This window comes from Ranitomeya imitator, chromosome 5 (assembly GCF_032444005.1).
Source record: "Ranitomeya imitator isolate aRanImi1 chromosome 5, aRanImi1.pri, whole genome shotgun sequence".
In the NCBI taxonomy this organism is placed as follows: domain Eukaryota; kingdom Metazoa; phylum Chordata; class Amphibia; order Anura; family Dendrobatidae; genus Ranitomeya; species Ranitomeya imitator.
Genome location: NC_091286.1, coordinates 367,782,993 through 367,809,146, shown reverse-complemented (window position 1 = coordinate 367,809,146; position 26,154 = coordinate 367,782,993). Strand labels below are relative to the sequence as shown.

The following is a 26,154-nucleotide window of genomic DNA, read 5'->3' as shown; positions in this document are numbered from 1 at the left end:
GCTTGGTAAGCCACCTTCCTGCAGGACCGGGATGCAGCCCCGTGGCCATTTTGGATCCGGGACCTGCAGGGAGAAGGAGGTAGGAGACCCTCGGAGCAACGCGATCACATCGCATTGCTCCGAGGGTTTCAGGGAAACCTGCAGGGAGCCCCTCCATGCGCAATGCTTCCCTATGCTCCCGGAACGCTGTGATCATGTTTGATCGCAGTGTGTCGGGGGTTAATGTGCCGGGGGCGGTCCGTGACCGCTCCTGGCACATAGTGCCGGATGTCAGCTGCGATAGTCAGCTGACACTCAGCCGCGATCAGCCACGCTCCCCACGTGAGCGCTGCCAATCGGTATGACGTACTATCCCGTCCCTGGGAATTAAGTCCCAGGTCATCTTGACGGGATAGTACATCATATGGGATTAAGGGGTTAAATCCAATCTCCTACTCTGATCCTGTTCCTCCATGACCTTTGAAATCTTGGTGGAATAGTTAATCTTCCTCATCACTGACTGCACCAAGATTTTCAGGGAAGTTAGCAAGATGGCTATGTAGAATATGCACCTTGATGCTCATGTGGCAACAAAGTATTTTGCTGGTCTCCAAGAGTTTTTAAACAATTTCAGTGTTACTGTTTGCTCATGTGTTTCTAAAAAAGTCCTTGACAACATCTTTGAATGCCTATTTTAGTCTAAATCGTCTGAAAAATTGAACTCAACAAATATGTCCAAAATGATTCCCCAGTGAATCAGCGAGGTTCCCATAGGCATATTAGCTCACAAGCAACAGATTCTACAGATGTAATATTTGTTACCAATAGTAGCTCTGAAAAATAGATAGATCATTTTCATACTACAAACTGTGTAGCAAATGTAATCAGATACCTTGTATTGGGTGGCTACACTTCACAGTTTGCATGCAAAGAATCAGCAAACCAAACAAGTCTGGATGAATGTTGGTGATATATCTAAATAAAAAGCCATGATTAGAATAAATAGAACATTAACCCCTTTCTGACCTCGGACGGGATAGTACGTCCGAGGTCATAAGCCCCGCTTTGATGCGGGCTCCGGCGGTGAGCCCGCATCAAAGCCGGGACATGTCAGCTGTTTTGAACAGCTGACATGTGCCCGTAATAGGCGCGGGCAGAATCGCGATCTGCCCACGCCTATTAACTACTTAAATGCCGCTGTCAAACGCAGACAGCGGCATTTAACTACCGCATCTGGCCGGGCGGCCGGAAATGACGGCATCGCCGACCCACATCACATGATTGGAGGTCGGCGATGCTTCTGAATAGTAACCATAGAGGTCCTTGAGACCTCTATGGTTACTGATCGCCGGTAGCTGTGAGCGCCACCCTGTGGTCGGCGCTCACAGCACACATGCAATTCTGCTACATAGCAGCGAACAGCAGATCCCTGCTATGTAGCAGAGGCGATCGTGCTGTGCCTGCTTCTAGCCTCCCATGGAGGCTATTGAAACATGGCAAAAGTAAAAAAAAAAAGTTAAAAAAAGTGAAAGAAATAAAAAAAAATATAAAAGTTTAAATCACCCCCCTTTCGCCCCAATCAAAATAAATCAATAAAAAAAAAATCAAATCTACACATATTTGGTATCGCCGCGTTAAGAATTGCACGATCTATCAATTAAAAAAAATCATTAACCTGATAGCTAAACGGCGTAGCGAGAAAAAAATTCGAAACGTCAGAATTACGTTTTTTTGGTCGCCGCGACATTGCATTGAAATGCAATAACGGGCGATCTAAAGAACGTATCTGCACTAAAATGCTATAATTAAAAACATCATCTCAGCACGCAAAAAATAAGCCCTCAACCGACCCCAGATCATGAAAAATGGAGACGCTATGAGTATCGGAAAATGGCGCAATTTTTTTTTTTTTTTAGCAAAGTTTGGATTTTTTTTTTCACCACTTAGGTAAAACATAACCTAGTCATGTTTGGTGTCTATGAACTCGTACTGAACTGAAGAATCATAATGTCAGGTCAGTTTTAGCATTTAACCCCTCTGTGACCTTAGATGTACTATCCCGTCGAGGTGCCCTGGGCTTATCTGACCCTGGACGGGATAGTACGTCATAGCCGATCGGCCGCGCTCACGGGGGGAGCGCGGCCGATCGCGGCCGGGTGTCAGCTGCTTATCGCAGCTGACATCCGGCACTATGTGCCAGGAGCGGTCACGGACCGCCCCCGGCACATTAACCCCTGGCACACCGCGATCAAAGATGATCGCGATGTGCCGGCGGTGCAGGGAAGCACCGCGCAGGGAGGGGGCTCCCTGCGGGCTTCCCTGAGACCCCCGGAGCAACGCGATGTGATCGCGTTGCTGCGAGGGTCTCACCTCCCTCCCTGCTCCCTCCAGCCCCGGATCCAAGATGGCCGCGGATCCGGGTCCTGCAGGGAGGGAGGTGGCTTCACAGAGCCTGCTCAGAGCAGGCACTGTGAAGCCTGCAGCGCTGCATGTCAGATCAGTGATCTGACAGAGTGCTGTGCAAACTGTCAGATCACTGATCTGTGATGTCCCCCCCTGGGACAAAGTAAAAAAGTTAAAAAAAAATTTTCCAAATGTGTAAAAAAAATTAAAAAAAATATTCCAAAATAATGAAAAAAAAAAAAAAATATTATTCCCATAAATACATTTCTTCATCTAAATAAAAAAAAAAAAACAATAAAAGTACACATATTTAGTATCGCCGCGTCCGTAACGACCCGACCTATAAAACTGTCCCACTAGTTAACCCCTTCAGTAAACACCGTAAGAAAACAAAAAAAAAAAACGAGGCAAAAAACAACGCTTTATTATCATACCGCTGAACAAAAAGTGGAATAACACGCGATCAAAAGGACAGATATAAATAACCATGGTACCGCTGAAAGCGTCATATTGTCCCGCAAAAAAAGAGCCGCCATACAGCATCATCAGCAAAAAAATAAAAAAGTTATAGTCCTGAGAATAAAGCGATGCAAAAATAATAATTTTTTCTGTAAAATAGTTTTTATCGTATAAAAGCGCCAAACCATAAAAAAATGATATAAATGAGGTATCGCTGTAATCGTACTGACCCGAAGAATAAAACTGATTTATCAATTTTACCAAACGCGGAACGGTATAAACGCCTCCCCCAATAGAAATTCATGAATAGCTGGCTTTTGGTCATGCTTCCTCACAAAAATCGGAATAAAAAGCGATCAAAAAATGTCACGTGCCCAAAAATGTTTCCAATAAAAACGTCAACTCGTCCCGCAAAAAACAAGACCTCACATGACTCTGTGGACCAAAATATGGAAAAATTATAGCTCTCAAAATGTAGTATTGCAAAAAATATTTTTTGCAATAAAAAGGGTCTTTCAGTGTGTGACGGCTGCCAATCATAAAAATCCGCTAAAAAACTCGCTATAAAAGTAAATCAAACCCCCTTCATCACCCCCTTAGTTAGGGAAAAATAAAAAAAAATGTATTTATTTCCATTTTCCCATTAGGGCTAGGGTTAGGGCTAGGGTTAGGGCTAGGGTTAGGGCTAGGGTTAGGGCTAGGGCTAGGGTTAGGGTTAGGGCTAGGGCTAGGGTTAGGGCTAGGGTTAGGGCTAGGGTTAGGGCTAGGGCTAGGGTTAGGGCTAGGGTTAGGGCTAGGGTTAGGGTTAGGGCTAGGGTTAGGGCTAGGGTTAGGGCTAGGGTTAGGGCTAGGGTTAGGGTTAGGGCTAGGGTTAGGGCTAGGGTTAGGGCTAGGGTTAGGGTTAGGGTTGGGGCTACAGTTAGGGTTGGGGCTAAAGTTAGGGTTAGGGTTTAGATTACATTTACAGTTGGGAATAGGGTTGGGATTAGGGTTAGGGGTGTGTCAGGGTTAGAGGTGTGGTTAGGGTTACCGTTGGAATTAGGGTTAGGGGTGTGTTTAGATTAGGGTTTCAGTTATAATTGGGGGTTTCCACTGTTTCGGCACATCAGGGGCTCTCCAAACACGACATGGCGTCCGATCTCAATTCCAGCCAATTCTGCGTTGAAAAAGTAAAACAGTGCTCCTTCCCTTCCGAGCTCTCCTGTGTGCCCAAACAGGGGTTTACCCCAACATATGGGGTATCAGCGTACTCAGGACAAATTGGACAACAACTTTTGTGGACCAATTTCTCCTGTTACCCTTGGGAAAATACAAAACTGGGGGCTAAAAAATAATTTTTGTGGGAAAACAAAAAGATTTTTTATTTTCACGGCTCTGCGTTATAAACTGTAGTGAAACACTTGGGGGTTCAAAGTTCTCACAACACATCTAGATAAGTTCATTGAGGGGTCTAGTTTCCAATATGGGGTCACTTGTGGGGGGTTTCTACTGTTTAGGTACATTAGGGGCTCTGCAAACGCAATGTGACGCCTGCAGACCAATCCATCTAAGTCTGCATTCCAAATGATGCTCCTTCCCTTCCGAGCCCTCCCATGCGCCCAAACGGTGGTTCCCCCCCACATATCGGGTATCAGCGTACTCAGGACAAATTGGACAACAACATTTAGGGTCCAATTTCTCCTGCTAACCTTGGAAAAATACAAAACTGGGGGCTAAAATATAATTTTTGTGGAAAAAAAAAAATTTTTATTTGCATGGCTCTGCGTTATAAACTGTAGTGAAATACTTGGGGGTTCAAAGCTCTCAACACATCAAGATGAGTTCCTTAGGGGGTCTACTTTCCAAAATGGTGTCACTTGTGGGGGGTTTCTACTGTTTAGGTACATTAGGGGCTCTGCAAACGCAATGTCACGCCTGCAGACCATTCCATCTTAGTCTGCATTCCAAATGGCGCTCCTTCCCTTCCGAACCCTCCCATGCGCCCAAACGGTGGTTCCCCCCCACATATGGGGTATCAGCTTACTCAGGACAAATTGGACAACAACTTTTGGGGTCCAATTTCTCATGTTACCCTAGGGAAAATACAAAACTGGGGGCTAAAAAATAATTTTTGTGGGAAAAAAATTTTGTTTTATTTTTATGGCTCTGCATTATAAACTTCTGTGAAGCCCTTGGTGGGTCAAAGTGCTCACCACACATCCAGATAAGTTCCTTAGGGGGTCTACTTTCCAAAATGGTGTCACTTGTGGGGGGTTTCAATGTTTAGGCACATCAGTGGCTCTCCAAACGCAACATGGCGTCCCATCTCAATTCCTGTCAATTTTGCATTGAAAAGTCAAACGGCGCTCCTTCCCTTCCGAGCTCTCCCATGCGCCCAAACAGTGGTTTACTGCCACATATGGGGTATCAGCGTACTCGGGACAAATTGGACAACAACTTTTGAGGTCCAATTTCTTCTCTTACCCTTGGAAAAATAAAAAATTGGGGGCAAAAATATAATTTTTGTGAAAAAATATGATTTTTTATTTTTACGGTTCTGCATTATAAACTTCTGTGAAGCACTTGGTGGGTCAAAGTGCTCACCACACCTCTAGATAAGTTCCTTAGGGGGTCTACTTTCCAAAATGGTGTCACTTGTGGGGGGTTTCAATGTTTAGGCACATCAGTGGCTCTCCAAACGCAACATGGCGTCCCATCTCAATTTCTGTCAATTTTGCATTGAAAAGTCTAACTGCGCTCCTTCCCTTCCGAGCTCTCCCATGCGCCCAAACAGTGGTTTACTGCCACATATGGGGTATCAGCGTACTCAGGACAAATTGGACAACAACTTTTGAGGTCCAATTTCTTCTCTTACCCTTGGAAAAATAAAAAATTGGGGGCAAAAATATAATTTTTGTGAAAAAATATGATTTTTTATTTTTACGGTTCTGCATTATAAACTTCTGTGAAGCACTTGGTGGGTCAAAGTGCTCACCACACATCCAGATAAGTTCCATAGGGGGTCTACTTTCCAAAATGGTGTCACTTGTGGGGGGTTTCAATGTTTAGGCACATCAGTGGCTCTCCAAACGCAACATGGCGTCCCATCTCAATTCCTGTCAATTTTGCATTGAAAAGTCAAATAGCGCTCCTTCTCTTCCGAGCTCTCCCATGCGCCCAAACAGTGGTTTACTGCCACATATGGGGTATCAGCGTACTCAGGACAAATTGGACAACAACTTTTTGGGTCCAATTTCTCCTGTTACCCTTGGTAAAATAAAACAAATTGGAGCTGAAGTAAATTTTTTGTGTAAAAAAGTTAAATGTTCATTTTTATTTAAACATTCCAAAAATTCCTATTAAACACCTGAAGGGTTAATAAACTTCTTGAATGTGGTTTTGAGCACCTTGAGGGGTGCAGTTTTTAGAATGGTGTCACACTTGGGCATTTTCTATCATATAGACCCCTCAAAATGACTTCAAATGAGACGTGGTCCCTAAAAAAAAATGGTGTTGTAAAAATGAGAAATTGCTGGTCAACTTTTAACCCTTATAACTCCCTAACAAAAAAAAAATTGGTTCCAAAATTATGCTGATGTAAAGGAGACATGTGGGAAATGTTACTTATTAAGTATTTTGTGTGACATATCTCTATGATTTAATTGCATAAAAATTCAAAGTTTGAAAATTGCGAAATTTTCAAAATTTTCACCAAATTTCCGTTTTTTTTCACAAATAAACGCAGGTACTATCAAAGAAATTTTACCACTATCATGAAGTACAATATGTCACGAGAAAACAATGTCAGAATCACCAGGATCCGTTGAAGCGTTTCGGAGTTATAACCTCATAAAGGGACAGTGGTCAGAATTGTAAAAATTGGCCTGGTCATTGACGTGCAAACCACCCTTGGGGGTAAAGGGGTTAATGAACCTAGCAAAAAAGCCAAACAAAAAACATGTGTGGGATTGCACTTTTTTTGCAATTTCACCGCACTTGGAATTTTGTTCCCGTTTTCTAGTACACGACATGCCAAAACCAATGATGTCGTTCAAAGGTACAACTCATCCAGCAAAAAATAAGCCCTCACATGGCCAAATTGATGGAAAAATAAAAAAGTTATGGCTCTGGGAAGGAGGGGAGTGAAAAACGAACACGGAAAAACAAAAAATCCCAAGGTCATGAAGGGGTTAATATCTGTAGTAGGATCTGCCAGCTTCAGTCAGCCTGCATACTAATGGTTTCCAGAAAGCACAGAGTAAAAGACTAAAAAAAAAAAATAATGCAAAAATATAAGATACGTTTAGCTGAATGATCATATTTTTAATATTGCATACAATGTTACCTGTATTGTTGAAAACAACTGATTGCATTGATGGAACTTGTCTTGTTACTAAAAAGTGTTTCAGAGAAAACATATAGCATGTTCTTACAGTTTTCATGCCACTTTGGATCATTAGTTACTAGACGTGTGAATTTATGGGAGTGGATTTGAATTCCACTGGAATTTTACAAAAAATTATTCTTCAGAATATGTATTTTTGTAATTAGCTCTGAGCTAATTTTGCTGAACCGTAGAGAGCTAGTAAAAGGTTAAAAAAAAATACTTCACAACTTACCTGTCTTGGCATCCCCGCTGCCCACCATACAATCATCAAAGCTTCTTCTACCCTCTGTCGCGCACCGATGACGTCACTCTATAACAGGACTTCTGCCATGACCAGGCCTCATAGCGTCATGATGTGCTGTGACCTCTGAGGCCTGACCACATGTGGATGCCCTGCTTTTGATTGAAGACACCAGGACTCAGAGGTCACAGTGTGTCATAACATTGTTACTTCATGATATGCCCGAACTTCTGAGGCCTGGTTATAACTGGAAGCCCTGGTGCGCAAATGTAGAAATAAGAGACCCTGGATGGGTGGGCAGCTGGCACCAAAGGAGTTTTGGGACAGGTGAGTGTTGGGACAGGAGAGCAGTGAAGTGAGCATTAGGTTTTTTAATTTTATGTTTTTTACAAGTTATGTTAATTATGCTCTAAGGTCTGGATGTACCCCTGAGCATAATAGGGAACATTCAATGAGCAGAAAATAATCTCTATGCCGATTGAATTCCCTGGTAAATTCTACAAAATTTGGCAAATTTGCATCTTTTCAAATCTGTTTATCTCTATTAGTCATAGTATGGCTTGTTATAGCAAATGATTAGCTGCAGCAGCATTCACATGGCAATACACCATCTAGTGGGAACAACTTGAGCATTTTTGTAACTGTTAAGTTATTTTTAGCTTCTTTTTTAAGTTCCTGCACAAATTGCTATTGACATGAAATTCTGATGAGATGTTGGCAACAACCCATCCAATCCACACATGCAAAGAAATCAAACCATAGATGTCCATATGTTAAATTAAGTGTAACAATGAGAAATAACACAGAGAAAAAGTACTGAACACATGCAAAAGAGAGATTCAAAACTATGGAATGTTATGACACCAGCTGAAATCTTTTAGTAATTTCAAAGCAATCCTGCCACTTAGTGAAAAATGATAAAAGCTTGTTCAACTGATGGCCTTTAAAATGATATTTCATTACCAAAGTGCCACACAAGAAACATCTCATGATGTGTAAAATCAGTACACTGTCTCAAGACCTTTGCAGCCTTAATGTTGCAAAACATACTGATGGTATTAGTTTCAGAAGAATTTCTAAACTATTGAAGGTTCCGATGAGCACTTTTGGGCCATAATCTGAAAGTAGATGGAATAAAATTTCACCATAAACTGGCCATGACCAGGAGCTCCTTACAAGACTTTAGACAGAAGAGTGGAAATAATTGTCAGAAAAGTTTGTTCAAGAGACAAGAATCACCTGTGGAGAGCTTCAGAAAGGCCTGGAATCAGCAGTTATAATTGTTTCAAAGAAAACAATAAGTAATGCACTCAACCTCCATGGCCTGAATGCACGCTCACCATGCAAGACTCTTTTGCTGAACAAATAGCATATTCAAGTGCTTTTAAAGTCTGATCAACAACATTTAGATAAGCCTGTGAAATGCTGGGAAAATATAGTCTGGTCAGATGAGACCAAAATTGAACTCCTTGCCATAATATACACCATGTTTGGAGGCCAAACGGCACTGCGTATCACCCCCAAAATAGCATAGAATGGCCTATAGAAGTGCTAGGATTCCCTGCCAATCACCTGACCTGAATCGAATAGAACACTTATGGAAGGAACTAAAGCTCACAGTTCACAGAAAGATCCCATGGAACCTTCAGGATTAGATGAGTGTTGTGTGGAAGAATTGGAAAAAAATCACACCTGAGCAATGCATGTGACTAGTTTCTCCATACAGGAGGCATCTTGAAGCTGTCATCAACATCAAAGACGTTTGTACGAAGTATTAATTAAATTTCAGTAAGTGTGTTCAATACTGTTTCCCTGTGTCATTTCTCATATTTACACATAACAAACCATTTGTGGTTTGATTTCTTAGCCTGTGTGGATTGGATGGGTTGTTACCCACATCTGGTGATAATTTCATGTCAATAGCACCTTTAAAAGTATATTTACTTAGAACATTGATAAGGTGTGCATTATTTATTTCTCCTGTTGTATTGAACAGTTGGGTAAATTGACCAAAATGATAAAAGTCTTTTTTAGGTCACGTTCACACTTTCAGTATGCGGTCAGTATTTTAATCAATATTTGTAAGCCAAAATCAAGAGTGGAACAATCAGAGGAAGAGTACAATAGAAACACATGCACCACTTCTGCATTTTTGTCCCTTTCCTGGTTTTGGCTTACAAATAGTGATGTACAATACTGACTAAATACAAAATGTGTGACTGTGGCCTTATAGAGATATCAAAGTCTCTATTTTTTATGGCAGCAGCTTTACTCAAGCATTGAGAAGATGTCCATAATTACTGGTTGTGTTTTCATGCCTTGTCAATTACTGTATGCTTTTCATACATTACATTTATGTTCATTTTATTCCATTTTTAGTTCATTTCTTGACATTTATTTCAATGTTTTCTATAAATATGGGATCACTTGATTTAAGCTATGTTACCTGTACTTCTTTTCTTTTTTTCATATAGCACAATGTTTTACTTTTTATTTCTTTAAATACAAGTACTTGCAGAAGGTCTAGGCTGTGTTAGGCATATTTTAATGTCAGGTGAACTTTGTTATCCACCAGAATAGCCTACAGGGTTATGTGTGACCATCATTGGTGTATTGATTAGACAGAACTGTCCGCCTGAGGCATCCTTTAAAGATTAGATCAATCATATAGACCTCGTTTTGTCTAGTAAATGAATAGCGCTATTGGCATTGTTACTGGCCATAAATTGTTTGATTTGGCTGGATTCTAAGTAACTAATTAAAATAAGATTATGGGATCTGAGCTCTTTGGAATATAAAGTTGTCAGCATCCTTATTAATGACAACAAGTCATATTTATTACATGGAGACATCAGTAATAGTGTGGGTTATCATCATTGCTTTATATATATATATATTATATAGTAATATGACCTGCAGAAGAGTGCACAGTGTATAAACTATATACAGATTCCTGTCTTATACAAACTGAAAAATGTGAAATTCAGTGATGACAAAGAAGAAAAAAATAGCCTTTGGTTTATTTATGTCTACTTTTCTTTCTTCTATTAAAATTGTAACAAAAGGGAATGTAGTCAGAAGACTAATAATGTCTAGGTGCTTTGTTGACTATAGATAAAAGTTAGAAAAATGGCTTCATTGTGAAGATCTGCCAGCCGCTAGGCTTATCCATGTTATGTGGAGTAAGGCATACTGACATATTCTTACAAACAATTTACTTTATAAATCCATCTTGAAACTGAGAGGCAGGGAATCCATCTTTGGAGTCAGGTTTACAGAATATTCATTTTTATGCTTAAAGCACTGAACAGTTGGATGCATTTTTTATCCAAAGCCAATTTGTTCATGTATCTATAGAAAAGTAAATCAAACTCTGTCGGTTGCTCAGGATTGGCCATGGCAGCTTTCCAGTACCTAAAAGAGAAATTAACCATCCAGAGACTTACGTGACATGCCTAAAAGAAAGGTGTCAAAAGAGACAGAAATGCAAAATCTGCAAAAGGTCCGCAAGTAATGCAATCAATCATACCATAGTGAAGCTTATATGTTTGGATAGAAAATGAATGTTAAGCTGTAAAGTAATGTTATGCAAATGCATATTTTTTTTAAAAAATGGTGCAAATGTATACTAAATGTATTTTAAAAATGTTCAAATTATTGAGAACGGTCTGAAACAATAATAATTTTTGTCTATAGCGCCAACATATTCTTCAGCACTTTGTAATTGAACAAAAAGAAGACATTGCCCAACATGTGTAAATGAACATTGTGGACAGCATGTGACAGCATAGTGCCAACTGATCTTAAGAAGCAATAACTTTATACAAGGCTTTCTTAGTAGGGGCTATGACGGCATTCTGTTTGCATACTATGTAGATTTAAAAGGGTTATCAAAACTTTTATTATTTTTGTGTATGGGGCAAAGAACTTTCAGGCAGGTGCGGTAATTGTTCACTACCTCCCTGTTCTGTCCGGGACAATTTTTGCAGGCTCAGCTATTGCTTACTCCCCTTCATTTAACCTCTCCTCAAATAAGCAGTATCCTTCAGTCTGCTCTGTACATGGGGCGTCGCTGCTGATGTCATGCTGCTTGACAGCTGGCTCCCCGCAGTAGGCAGCAGGGAGCTTGGTGTTAATCAACATGACATCGGCAAAGACGCCCAATTAACAAAGCAGAGCAAAAGAGAAGATGCTGCTCTGTACACGTGACATCCTCAGAAGCATGGGGATTGATGGCAGTAGTCTTTGTCTGCTCTAAGACAGTAGAGATCATCCCCATGCAGAACACTCAGTTAGAAACTATCTGACAGTCTGAGCTCCATATGCAAAAATATTAACCCCTTCCCGACCCATGACGCCACGTAGGCGTCATGAAAGTCGGTGCCATTCCGACCCATGACGCCTATGTGGCGTCATGGAAAGATCGCGTCCCTGCAGGCCGGGTGAAAGGGTTAACTCCCATTTCACCCGATCTGCAGGGACAGGGGGAGTGGTAGTTTAGCCCAGGGGGGGTGGCTTCACCCCCTCGTGGCTACGATCGCTCTGATTGGCTGTTGAAAGTGAAACTGCCAATCAGAGCGATTTGTAATATTTCACCTATTATAACGGGTGAAATATTACAATCCAGCCATGGCCGATGCTGAAATATCATCGGCCATGGCTGGAAATACTAATGTGCCCCCACCCCACCCCACCGATCGCCCCCCCAGCCCCCCGATCTGGCCGGTACACTGCTCCGGCTCCCCTCCGTCCAGTGCTCCGCTCCCCCCCCGTGCTCTTGTCCGCTCCCCCCGTGCTCCAATCACCCCCCCGTGCTCCGATCACCCCCCCTGCACTCCGATCCACCCCCCCCCGGTGCTCCGTTCCACCCCCCGGTGCTCCATTCCAGCCCCCCCGTGCTCCATTCCACGCCCCCCGTTCTCCGTTCCACCCCTCCCGCGCTCCGATTCCCCCCCGTGCTCCGATCCCCCCCCCGTGGTCCCCCCACCCCATCATACTTACCGATCCAGCCGGGGTCCCGTCCGTCTTCTCCCTGGGCGCCGCCATCTTCCAAAATGGCGGGCGCATGCGCAGTGCGCCCGCCGAATCTGCCGGCCGGCAGATTCGTTCCAAAGTGCATTTTGATCACTGAGATAGATTATATCTCAGTGATCAAAATAAAAAAAATAATAAATGACCCCCCCCTTTGTCACCCCCATAGGTGGGGACAATAAAAAAATAAAGAAATTTTTTTTTTTCCACTAATGTTAGAATAGGGTTAGGGTTAGGGTTAGGGGTAGGGTTAGGGTTAGGGGTAGGGTTAGGGCTAGGGTTAGGGGTAGGGGTAGGGTTAGGGGTAGGGTTAGGGGTAGGGTTAGGGTTAGGGTTAGGGGTAGGGTTAGGGGTAGGGTTAGGGTTTCGGTATGTGCACACGTATTCTGTTCCTCTGCGGATTTTTCCGCTGCGGATTTGATAAATCCGCAGTGCTAAACCGCTGCGGATTTATGGCGGATTTACCGCGTTTTTTTCTGCGCATTTCACTGCGGTTTTACAACTGCGATTTTCTATTGGAGCAGTTGTAAAACCGCTGCGGAATCCGCACAAAAGAAGTGACATGCTGCGGAATGTAAACCGCTGCGTTTCCGTGCAGTTTTTCCGCAGCATGTGTACAGCGATTTTTGTTTCCCATAGGTTTACATTGAACTGTAAACTCATGGGAAACTGCTGCGGATCCGCAGCGTTTTCCGCAGCGTGTGCACATACCTTTAGAATTAGGCCATGTGCACACGGTGCGGATTTGGCTGCGGATCCACAGCAGTGTTCCATCAGGTTTACAGTACCATGTAAACATATGAAAAACCAAATCCGCTGTGCCCATGGTGCGGAAAATACCGCGCGGAAACGCTGCGTTGTATTTTCCGCAGCATGTCAATTCTTTGTGCGGATTCCGCAGCGTTTTACACCTGTTCCTCAATAGGAATCCGCAGGTGAAATCCGCACAAAAAACACTGGAAATCCGTGGAAAATCCGCAGGTAAAACGCAGTGCCTTTTACCCGTGGATTTTTCAAAAATGGTGCGGAAATATCTCACACGAATCCGCAACGTGGGCACATAGCCTTAGGGTTAGGGTTGGAATTAGGGTTGTGGTTGTGGTTAGGGGTGTGTTGCGGTTAGGGTTGTGATTAGGGTTATGGCTACAGTTGGGATTAGGGTTAGGGGTGTGTTGGGGTTAGTGTTGGAGTTAGAATTGAGGGGTTACCACTTTTTAGGCACATCAGGGGTCTCCAAACGCAACATGGCGCCACCATTGATTCCAGCCAATCTCGTATTCAAAAAGTCAAATGGTGCTCCCTCACTTCTGAGCCCTGACGTGTGCCCAAACAGTGGTTTACCCCCACATATGGGGTACCAGCATACTCAGGACAAACTGCGCAACAATTACTGGGGTCCAATTTCTCCTGTTACCCTTGTGAATCTAAAAAAATGCTTGCTAAAACATAATTTTTGAGGAAAGAAAAATTATTTTTTATTTTCACGGCTCTGCGTTGTAAACGTCTGTGAAGCACTTGGGGGTTCAAAGTGCTCACCACATATCTAGATAAGTTCCTTGGGGGGTCTAGTTTCTAAAATGGGGTCACTTGTGGGGGTTTCTACTGTTCAGGCACACCAGAGGCTCTGCAAACGCAACGTGACACCCGCAGACCATTCCATCAAAGTCTGCATTTCAAAAGTCACTACTTCCCTTCTGAGCCCCGACGTGTGCCCAAACAGTGGTTTACCCCCACTCATGCGGTATCAGCGTACTCAGGAGAAACTGGACAACAACTTTTGGGGTCCAATTTCTCCTGTAACCCTTAGGAAAATAAAAAATTCTGGGCTAAATAATTATTTTTGAGGAAAGAAAACGTATTTATTATTTTCACGGCTCTGCATTATAAACTTCTATGAAGCACTTGGGGGTTCAAAGTGCTCACCACACATCTAGATAAGTTCCTTTCGGGGTCTAGTTTCCAAAATGGGGTCACTTGTGGGGGGTTTCTACTGTTTAGGCACATCAGGGGCTCTGCAAACGCAACGTGACGCCTGCAGAGCATTCCATCAAAGTCTGCATTTCAAAACGTCACTACTTCAATTCCAAGCCCCGGCATGTGCCCAAACAGTAGTTTACCCCCACATATGGGGTATCACCGTACTCAGGAGAAACTGGACAACAAATATTGGGGTCAAATTTCTCCTGTTATCTTTGGGAAAATAAAAAATTCTGGGCTAAATAATTATTTTTGAGGAAAGAAAACGTATTTATTATTTTCACGGCTCTGCATTATAAACTTCTATGAAGCGCTTGGGGGTTCAAAGTGCTCACCACACATCTAGATAAGTTCCTTTCGGGGTCTAGTTTCCAAAATGGGGTCACTTGTGGGGGGTTTCTACTGTTAAGCCACATCAGGGGCTCTGCAAACGCAACGTGACGCCCACAGAGCATTCCATCAAAGTCTGCATTTCAAAACGTCACTACTTCACTTCCGAGCCTCGGCATGTGCCCAAACAGTGGTTTACCCCCACATATGGGGTATCAGCGTACTCAGGAGAAACTGGACAACAACTTTTGGGGTCCAATTTCTTCTGTAACCCTTGGGAAAATAAAAAATTCTGGGCTAAATAATTATTTTTGAGGAAAGAAAACGTATTTATTATTTTCACGGCTCTGCATTATAAACTTCTATGAAGCACTTGGGGGTTCAAAGTGCTCACCACACATCTAGATAAGTTCCTTTGGGGGTCTAGTTTCCAAAATGGGGTCACTTGTGGGGGGTTTCTACTGTTAAGCCACATCAGGGGCTCTGCAAACGCAACGTGACGCCCACAGAGCATTCCATCAAAGTCTGCATTTCAAAACGTCACTACTTCACTTCCGAGCCCCGGCATGTGCCCAAACAGTGATTTACCCCCACATATGGGGTATCAGCGTACTCAGGAGAAACTGGACAACAACTTTTGGGGTCAAATTTCTCCTGTTACCCTTGGGAAAATAAAAAATTGCAGGCTAAAAGATCATTTTTGAGAAAATAATTTTTATTTTTATTTTCATGGCTCTGCGTTATAAACTTCTGTGAAGCACTTGGGGGTTCAAAGTCCTCACCACACATCTAGATTAGTTCCTTTGGGGGTCTAGTTTCCAAAATGGTGTCATTTCTGGGGGATCTCCAATGTTTAAGCACACAGGGGCTCTCCAAACGTGACATGGTGTCCGCTAATGATTGGAGCTAATTTTCCATTTAAAAAGCCAAATGGCGTGCCATCCCTTCCGAGCCCTGCCGTGCGCCCAAACAGTGGTTTACCCCCACATATGGGGTATCAGCGTACTCAGGACAAACTGGACAACAATATTTGAGGTCCAATTTCTCCCATTATCCTTGGCAAAATAGGAAATTCCAGGCTAAAAAATCATTTTTGAGGAAAGAAAAATTATTTTTTATTTTCATGGCTCTGCGTTATAAACTTCTGTGAAGCACCTGGGGGTTTAAAGTGCTCAATATGCATCTAGATAAGTTCCTTGGGGGGTCTAGTTTCCAAAATGGGGTCACTTGTGGGGGAGCACCAATGTTTAGGCACACAGGGGCTCTCCAAACGCGACATGGTGTCCGCTAACAATTGGAGCTAATTTTCCATTCAAAAAGTCAAATGGCGCGCCTTCCCTTCCGAGCCCTGCCGTGTGCCCAAACAGTGGTTTACCCCCACATATGAGGTATCGGCGTACTCGGGAGAAATTGCCCAACAAATTTTATGATCCATTTTATCCTACTGCCCATGTGAAAATGAAAAAATTGAGGCGAAAAGAATTTTTTTGTGAAAAAAAAGTACTTTTTCATTTTTACAGATCAATTTGTGAAGCACCTGAGGGTTTAAAGTGCTCACTAGGCATCTAAATAAGTTCCTTGGGGGGTCTAGTTTCCAAAATGGGGTCACTTGTGGGGGAGCGCCAATGTTTAGGCACACAGGAGCTATCCAAACGCGACATGGTGTCCGCTAACGATGGAAATAATTTTTCATTCAAAAAGTCAAATGGCGCTCCTTCCCTTCCGAGCCTTACCATGTGCCCAAACAGTGGTTTACCCCCACATGTGAGGTATTGGTGTACTCAGGAGAAATTGCCCAACACATTTTAGGATCCATTTTATCCTGTTGCCCATGTGAAAATGAAAAAATTGAGGCTAAAAGAATTTTTTTGTGAAAAAAAAGTACTTTTTCATTTTTACGGATCAATTTGTGAAGCACCTGGGGGTTCAAAGTGCTCACTATGCATCTAGATAAGTTCCTTGGGGCGTCTAGTTTCCAAAATGGGGTCACTTGTGGGGGAGCTCCAATTTTTAGGCACACGGGGGCTCTCCAAACGTGACATGGTGTCCGCTAAAGAGTGGAGCCAATTTTTGATTCAAAAAGTCAAATGGCGCTCCTTCCCTTCCAAGCCCTGCCGTGCGCCCAAACAGTGGTTTACCCCCACATATGAGGTATCAGCATACTCAGGACAAATTGGACAACAACTTTCGTGGTTCAGTTTCTCCTTTTACCATTGGTAAAATAAAAAAATTGTTGCTAAAAGATAATTTTTGTGACTAAAAAGTTAAATGTTCATTTTTTCCTTCCATGTTGCTTCTGCTGCTGTGAAGCACCTGAAGGGTTAATAAACTTCTTGAATGTGGTTTTGAGTACCTTGAGGGGTGCAGTTTTTAGAATGGTGTCACTTTTGGGTATTTTCAGCCATATAGACCCCTCAAACTGACTTCAAATGTGAGGTGGTCCCTAAAAAAAATGGTTTTGTAAATTTCGTTGTAAAAATGACAAATCGCTGGTCAAATTTTAACCCTTATAACTTCCTAACAAAAAAAATTTTGTTTCCAAAATTGTGCTGATGTAAAGTAAACATGTGGGAAATGTTATTTATTAACTATTTTGTGTCACATATCTCTCTGGTTTAACAGAATAAAAATTCAAAATGTGAAAATTGCGAAATTTTCAAAATTTTCGCCAAATTTCCGTTTTTATCACAAATAAACGCAGAATTTATTGACCTAAATTTACCACTAACATGAAGCCCAATATGTCACGAAAAAACAATCTCAGAACCGCTAGGATACGTTGAAGCGCTCCTGAGTTATTACCTCATAAAGGGACACTGGTCAGAATTGCAAAAAACGGCAAGGTCTTTAAGGTCAAAATAGGCTGGGTCATGAAGGGGTTAAATGTCCTGGATAACCCATTTAATTTATAAATAGATAATGCTGAGCTTGACTTGAACCTTTTTTCTTTATATTCCTTGCATTAGAAATATTAGAAAAATGTATTTGTTATTAACAATACCTGTTTTAAATTAACCAATTATTTTGTGATATTGTATGTTAATTCTTAATTCGTGAAAACTAAGATAATATAATGACTTGTTATCTGATGTATTAAGGCCACTTTTTTTTATTTTAAAGGGTGCTCCACTCACTGAAGGAAATGGAATGAGCAGTCTGTATATGTTCAAGGTATTTCACAAATATCAGATGAAAACTGGTCTTGCTATAATGTATTGTGTGTCCCCAGGATTATCCTTCTTCTCAATTGCCACTCTACTATAAAACTTATCTCAATTCGGAGGTTTTAATTTAAAGAGGAACTGTCACCATTGCAAAATACCTAAGTATTCCTTTTGGGATTTTTTTACATTTTTTTTTATATGAACCATTTTATTTTATGCTATTTTTTTTTACGAATGAGGCGGTGGTCACATGGTATTGATGCAGAGCTGCCTAAAAACATGCTCCCTTCCTTTGAGAGAAATCTGTGAACAACACCTCTTTGGTAGACACCATGAAGATTATCACTAACTGTCTCTGGGACCTTAGAACATTTTTTTAAATGGTAAAACTCAGTGGAGCTGCAGAAATGAGAAATAAGCAAAACCTGGCCACTTTTGATAAGGTGATGTATTTTCTTTAAGTAATAAGATTATGTTGCATATAAAGTGCAAAACGTGGAGTCAGAATGTCAGTAAAATAACATGTGAGATGTGGAGCCACTGATTGGTTGCTGCCTGTCAGCAAAATTAGGGGAGACCACAAGAATTGTTGTACTGGATCACTGGGACAATAAGAGGTATTGTTTATTTAGTGATTTCATACCATTGGAAGTCTTTTTCTTTTTTTAAGAAAATCTGCAAGATGCTTATTTAAAGGGGTGGTCCGAAAGGCAAGGAAATTTTCATCTAAATCTCTATTTGGTGCCATAATCTGAAATAATTTCTAATATACTTCAGGAAAAATTCCCCACCATTCCCTAACTACGCTATCTAATTTCTTTTGTATTTTCTTTCCCTACATCCTGTTTGATAACGCTACGCTTGAGAATCCCAGTGCATGCTGGGATACTCAATTGAAGTGTCATCAGGGAGAAGAGGCTGCAGAAACTACTGCAGCCCCAGCTCCCTCCCTGAAACGAAGCGTCATCAGTGGTGCTCATTTCAGGGGCAGCGCTCGTCCCTGCGCGCTGTGTGATGTGCACAAGCAGCGCTAGTCTCTGCACATTACCGGATGTTCCAATACTGCGCTCTGAAAGAGCGCTTGCCTCTGTATTGCTAGATCATTAATACTGATCTGAGCCGGCAAAACACAGCACGTGTCATGATTGTGCACATTAGGTACATTTAGAAACACTGTCAGACATTACAGAGTGATGCATATTTTAATGACTGTCAAATATCTCCTATAATTATTTACTGTTTAATCCAATTGGAGTAATTTTATTAAAATATAAAGTTTATTATTCCTATAAAAATATTATAAAAACAGACCAATATTTACAAAATATTCAAGAACTCCCAAAGGCAAAAAAAAATAATTAATTAATTATCCCTGTATCATTCATATTTAGTGTAGTTTGGACTGATTATGATATTAGCAATTCTTCCTATAAGTAGACATTACTATTTGACAAATAGGTAGCCATATAAACACTATAAGGAGATAACCCTATATAGTCACAATTACTGAGTAGCTAATTGATAACTTACTCACTGAATGATTGACTATCTAATGCCCTGGAGAGATATCTCCACATGTTTCTTCAATGTTAATCACTGCTTTTAATCATCAGAGTCTAGCAGTGTATCAATAAAGTGGATAGTGTACATGATGTAGTAACGTATTGGCAAGCTTGCTGGCAGCCATCATGTGCCGTTGGAAACACACATCCAATAAATTGTTACATGGGTTATTTTCACTATACTATTGCCTTACATGTGGGGGATGGAGTCTGTCACTTTTCTAGAGGTTTTGAGATACTGGCATTGTGGAACCCCTAATTTTCCATTAACAGTTGACGGTCCCCTATTTTTAGACATGCATAAAACCATGGTAGGCCTAAATTTTCTGCTCTATGAAGGTGCATAAAAATATGGACACCCCCATGACATAGATTAACTAAAGTCTAAAGTGTCCCCATCTGCTTATCATATGAATATTTCTATTAGAATGAAATCCGGACAAACGAGCTCAGTGTGGAGCACAGGATAAATGTGAACATAGGCTTATACTGATCTTTGGAAGGTAGAATTAACTAATAAACAGCAGTTCAACTGTTATCTTTGGAATACACAGTTCACAGTGGTAAAATTGATAAATCAGATTTATTATTTGTGTCATTGCGATTACAGTACTTTATTTATATTTTTTATGTTTTGCTACTGTTGTGCACAAAAAATTATTTAAATTTTTTTTAAGTCATGATTAGGCATGAGTGGACCTGTGGAAGTTCATGTTCTGGTACCTGACCCCACCTTTAGTCCAAAGTTCGGTTTGGCTACCAGAACTGTACCCGAACTTCTACCTGAACCCAAACCCAATTGAAAACATTGGGGACCAGAACATTGGTGCTGGTAATTCTCTCTCTCTCCCTTTCTCTTTCTCTCTCCCTGGACCTCCCCAAGAACTCTCAACATTGAAACAGACTTCTGGGAGAAGTACATTCTGAGGGAACTCACAGGGGAAGGAGGTGTCGGCTTTGCTCACCTCGGGGGAGGGGAGAGAAGGACCCAGATGGGATTGGCTCTCTGGCAGAACCACTTGCCTGAGGTCAGTCAGGGAACTGCACAGAGGCAAATAGTCATCTGAAAGCCTTCCCTTATAGGTACGAGTTATTGAGGTGCTCTCAGTGAGGGGGATATACATCACCAGGCTGGGGATATATAAATAAACCTCCCGGCTTTTACAGCCAGAGTTCCTCACTAACACAGTACGGTATTCTGCCACCAGTTCCTCATTATACATAAGCCCCGTCCGACAACAGGCTTATGTTGAGTCAGAAACCAACCCAGAGTTGCGTATAATTCACCAACTGAGCATGCGGACGTGGGGATTCATGAATCGAGATAAAGGAGCAGCCCAAGATTAATTTTATATTTAATCACCGGTGCACTAGAAATATACAGGTATATATATAAGAACAATATACAGGTATACTGTCAGGAGTGTAGTACAAAGGTAGGGTATAGGTAGGTTGCAATTATCGTGTTATGTAGCATATGACCACAGGGAGAGGCTGATGGATCACAGGTCCAAATCTTAGTTTCAGGCTTTCCTGGCTGTGTCAGCTAACATATCCTCCTGCCAGTAGAAAAAAAAAAGTCCAAAATGAGGGGCTGCCTTAGGCTGCCATAAGGTGCGTTTGCAGCCCGACGTCCACCGTGCAGGAGTGGAACTTGCTGCTAGTAAATGGCGGCACCATATGGCAGTACTACGCATGAATAGACATGGGTTCTGTCACCCGGTCTGTATGGGAGCAAACTCTGTTGCTTCATAGAGTCACCGGGATTAAAGGTAACGCTGTGCTCAACCTCACAGAGGATCACAGCTCACTAATGGAGCATACAATGGTCTTACAGTCAGCAACAGCACTCAAACAACTCCTCTCCAGAGGTAGCGGAATCCTAGTGGCTATACGCCAGCCCTAAATTCACACACACAAACTCCTCTCTGGGGGTGCCAGAATTCTAGTGGCTATACAGCCAACCCTGAGCACATGTGGACACAGACCACAAAGTAGCTATGCTCATACACACAAGACCATAAGTTGATACTAGCGCATGGCCGTTCGGTCATGCAAACCTTTTATAGAGAAAGCTCTCCAGGACCTTCCAAGTGGTCCAATAGGAACTGCTTCGGGACCTGAGCATGTGACCCCCAGCCTCCAATGAGAGGTCATCCCTTGGGCATGCTCAGTAGAGGAAAAGCAGGACTTAGTCCCAGGAGCGTCTGCTCGCCACTGAACAGTGCAGGCCACAATGGCTGAGCCTGGAAGATCAGCAGTAACCAAGCGAACAGTATCTGACCGAGCAAGACGCTGGGACCAACGTCTCCGCTGAGCAGGCTCCACTGCGGCTGAAGAAGAATGGGAGACTGCAGCGGAGGAGGCTCGAGATTCCCCCTGTGCAGCTGCGGGAACTCAACACCTAACACACTTTTAGATAATCTGCCTGTTAAGTTTTCATAATATAAGTTTTAAAATTTGTTTTGAAAAGGACCACTTGATCTATATTTTAACCAATGTATTGGGAACACACGTTTATGACACTTACTAATATATTACTCTATTGCTATTACTGCATTACTATTACTGTATTGTATTTTTATTACACGTTATCCTCATTTTTTAAGCTGCGCCTACTTGTTAGTGCTATCTTCCACACAAACAGCACAGCTATTCTATTCTAACAATGGTTACTGATGGAGGAGTACGTGATCAGACCTGTCCATCAGACTTCTCCAATCAATAAATAGTTTCCCAATGTGCCATACTTTTCAATTGGAGAAGGCCAATGGACAGGTCTGGTCACATGTCTCTCCATCAGCATGCTAAGTCCTTAACCCAGCTGTTATATTAAAAATAAAGTGGACAATTACTTTAAGCCATTTTTAAGATTCAGATATTTTGATCTTTTTTTGTTTAAATTTAAACTTCAGAACGAGAAGTGATATATGAAATCTATTCCTTTAGCATCAATATTATTCTTGCAGCATTCATCAGCAATAAGAAATAATTAGCAGTAACTGGACTCTCACTGACCATTTGGAAGGTGCTATAGAAGGAAAAATTGACCTGGTCATTGTTACATTCATTAGAAATTGCCATCGACCTATATTTTTAACAGCACATTATTAATTACCCACTCTGTTTTAATGCACTTTTCCTTTCTTATCTGTAGGGCACTGCTACTGCTGCTGCCACATCTGGACAGCCTGGCCCCCCGGTATGTATTTAACCATAAAGAACTTTACATTTGTCAATTGATAATGTAGAAAATTCAACTCAATTTCATTCATCACAATGAAATATTATCTTTATTTAATGAATGTCTCGTTTATTGCAATGCTCGAAAAGTAATGCTTGCAGGTAATTATATAACAGGACATGCTCTATTAACCAGTCACTGCTGCAAGGAACCATTCAATTGTTAGTTCTTTGACATGACATTCAGGCGTATTTCCCTTTTAGAGACACATAAAAGTAGTGGATCTTCCAAACTACGTCACACATACTGTACTAGCTAAAAAAAAGACAAAAGCCATAGAAGCCACAAAAGTCCAGTAAGAACCAAATGTAATAAGGTAAAGCAAGGTACTTTATTGGGACAAATATGTTAACCAAAAGTGTCTACAAAGTCTGCTAAAAATATTTAAAAACATTAATAGACAACAAGACATTAAAGGGAACCTGTCACCTCATTTTGCCGCTATTAGATGCAGCCACTGCCTTTCAGGGCTTATCTACATCATTCTCTAATGCTGTAGATAAGCCCCCGGTCTGACCTGCAAGTGAAGAAAAATAAGTGGTCCTGTGCGGTCTGGTCCGATGGGTGTCGCAGGTACGGGTCCGGCACCTCCCATCTTCTTGTGACGCTGCCCTCCTGCTTCTTCATTGCTCCCCAGCCTTGGCGCTCCTGTGCAGGTGTGCTTCTCTGTCTTGTTGAGGGCAGAGTAAAGTACTGCAGTGTGCAGTCGCTGGGCCTATCTGACCTTTCCCGGCGCCTGCGCCCTGTAGTACTTTACTCTGCCCTCAACCAGGCAAAGTAGTACGCCCACGCAGAAGCACCGATGCTGGGGAGCCTTGAAGCAACAGGAGGGTAGCGTCGCAAGAAGATGGGAGACGCTGGACCCAGATCTGCGACACCCATCCAATCGGACCCCTCCCCCGGTGAGTATAATAAAACTTATTTTTCTTCACTTGCAGGTTGGAGTGGGGGCTTATCTACAGCATTATAGAATGCTGTAGATAAGCCCTGAAAGGCAGTGGCTGCATCTTATAGCGGCAAAATCAGCTGACAGGTTCCCTTTAAAACAATGTCTAATTGTATTTTGATTTTTTTTTATCACTTTTGTGTCTGATTACCATTTTTGTCCCAATGAATTATCTTAATTTACGTTATTCTAGTATTTGGACCTTGACTTGGCTTTTGTAACTTGTCTTATGTAAATCTTGTCCCACTTGAGATGAATAAAACTGTTTATTTCTAGAGCATTTTGGCATTACCCTCATATTGTGGATGTACTATCCAGCCTCTGCTATGTCACATATATTTTAGATCTTTGGTATAGCCTAAAGGTACCTTCACACTAAACGATATTGCTAGCGATCCGTGACGTTGCAGAGTCCTCGCTAGCGATATCGTTCAGTTTGACACGCAGCAGCGATCAGGATCCTGCTGTGATGTCGTTGGTCGGAGGTAGAAGGCCAGAACTTTCTTTGGTCGCTGGATCTCCCGCTGACATCGCTGAATCGGCGTGTGTGACGCCGATTTAGCGATGTCTTCACTGGTATCCAGGGTAAACATCGGGTTACTAAGCGCAGGGCCGCACTTAGTAACCCGATGTTTACCCTGGTTACCATTGTAAAAGTTAAAAAAAAAAAAAACGCTTCATACTTACCTTCCGCTGTCTGTCCTCCGGCGCTCTGCTTTCCTGCACTCACTGTGAGCACAGCGGCCGGAAAGCACAGCGGTGACGTCACCGCTGTGCTTTCCGGCCGCTGTGCTCACAGCCAGAACAGAGAAGCACAGCGCCGGGGACAGACAGCGGAAGGTAAGTATGAAGCGTTTGTTTTTTTTACTTTTAGGATGGTAACCAGGGTAAACATCGGGTTACTAAGCGCGGCCCTGCACTTAGTAACCCGATGTTTACCCTGGTTACCGGCATCGTTGGTCGCTGGAGAGCTGTCTGTGTGACAGCTCCCCAGCGACCAAACAGCGACGCTGCAGCGATCCGGATCGTTGTCGGTATCGCTGCAGCGTCGTTTAGTGTGAAGGTACCTTTACTGCAAAACCTTTCTATACTCCCTACTTTCCTTATTTTGTGATACCTTAATTGTCTGCATTGTTCTATCTTCTTTTTATCTCTGTGAGTCCTGCTGTCTCTTATTTCCTTTCTTTCTTCCACTTTAGCTTCTAGTGCATGAAAAAAAATATTCCGGCTCAGACAATAACGAATCTGTGAAAATTTACATTGCCTGTTTTTTGCCTGTGAATGTATTTCCTATTATTACAAAGTCATCATTTTCGGATTTAAGAAAATAAACGCTGAAATACAAATTGCAATCTCTTGTTTTATACAAGTGAAATGCAGTTCCGTAGCAGAATATTCACCAATTATTAAAATCCTGGAGAAGCAGATTTACTTGCCTCTATTCAGTAAATAGGTGCGACTTGGGCTGCTTTGATTTGGATGGAATATTGAGATATTTTACTTGTTTAGTCTGCAGTTATACAATACATTGCGGTACACTAGTCTGCAATTAGGCAGTAAAAGCAGTTCTATGGTACATTGCTCATTATCAGACATTTATTTAGAATGATCTAATTAACTGTGCTCGTCATTAGTATCTGTATATAGTATAAAATGAAGATATCAACACCTAGTTTATGAAAACTGCAGCAGAATAATTGTCTTTTCAAGGCCACTTACCCATAGCAAATTAGACAAAGTAATCTGTAGTGTAGTCCGTTTTGATTCAGTAAACTGAAGGCAGGTACATTGAGATGAAAGCTGAAGGTGCATTTAGAGGGGCTGATGTTTGCCCATAGACGAGTGCCAACTAACGATATACAAACTGATTGGCGCTCATCCAAAGGCCTATTCACTTGGACTGATGTCGTTGGTGTAGGTGCCGAAAGATCATTAATTCAATCGTTCTATCCACATACAGTATGCATATTGAGGGCAATGTGCTGCTGACTACGATTTTTATGTCAGTATAAGGCTGTGTTCACAAGTTACTTTTTTTTGCAGCCAAAACATGATCTCTTGGCAGTAAAAAAAGCTGCAGCCAAAATACAGGTTTTGCGGGCATTTTCTTGCAGCATTTTTGCTTGCGTTTTTCAGGATCCCAAAGTTTAGCTTTGCTTCCACCATACAAGCATGAACAACACAAGGTGTTATTGCCCACAGTGCAAGACATAAAAGACCATAAAACATTTTTGGTAAAAAGTTCAATTTCCTCAAATTATTTAGGAGAAAAAGTTTTTTATGTCTGAAAAAAATAGTGACTATTCTGAACAAAAAAGACTGGGATACATGTATGAACTAAGGTTCCATGAGTTCATGAAAAAATACACAATTTTCGAATGTAAAAACAGTGGGAGAAGTTAAATTGTTCGGGCACTGTTTAGCTTCAAACATTTGTACGACATTGAGTTGG

General features: G+C 41.9%; 1 protein-coding gene across 1 annotated transcript in view; it reads left to right on the top strand.

Moving 5' to 3' along the window:
* Positions 1-26,154, top strand: part of COL19A1 (collagen type XIX alpha 1 chain) — a 1,728,692-nt gene that overhangs the window by 1,471,978 nt on the left and 230,560 nt on the right. The window contains exons 39-40 of the mRNA XM_069726653.1: positions 17,907-17,957; positions 22,670-22,714. Of these exons, the coding sequence (XP_069582754.1) occupies positions 17,907-17,957; positions 22,670-22,714 (96 nt within the window). The remainder of the gene's footprint in view (positions 1-17,906; positions 17,958-22,669; positions 22,715-26,154) is intronic.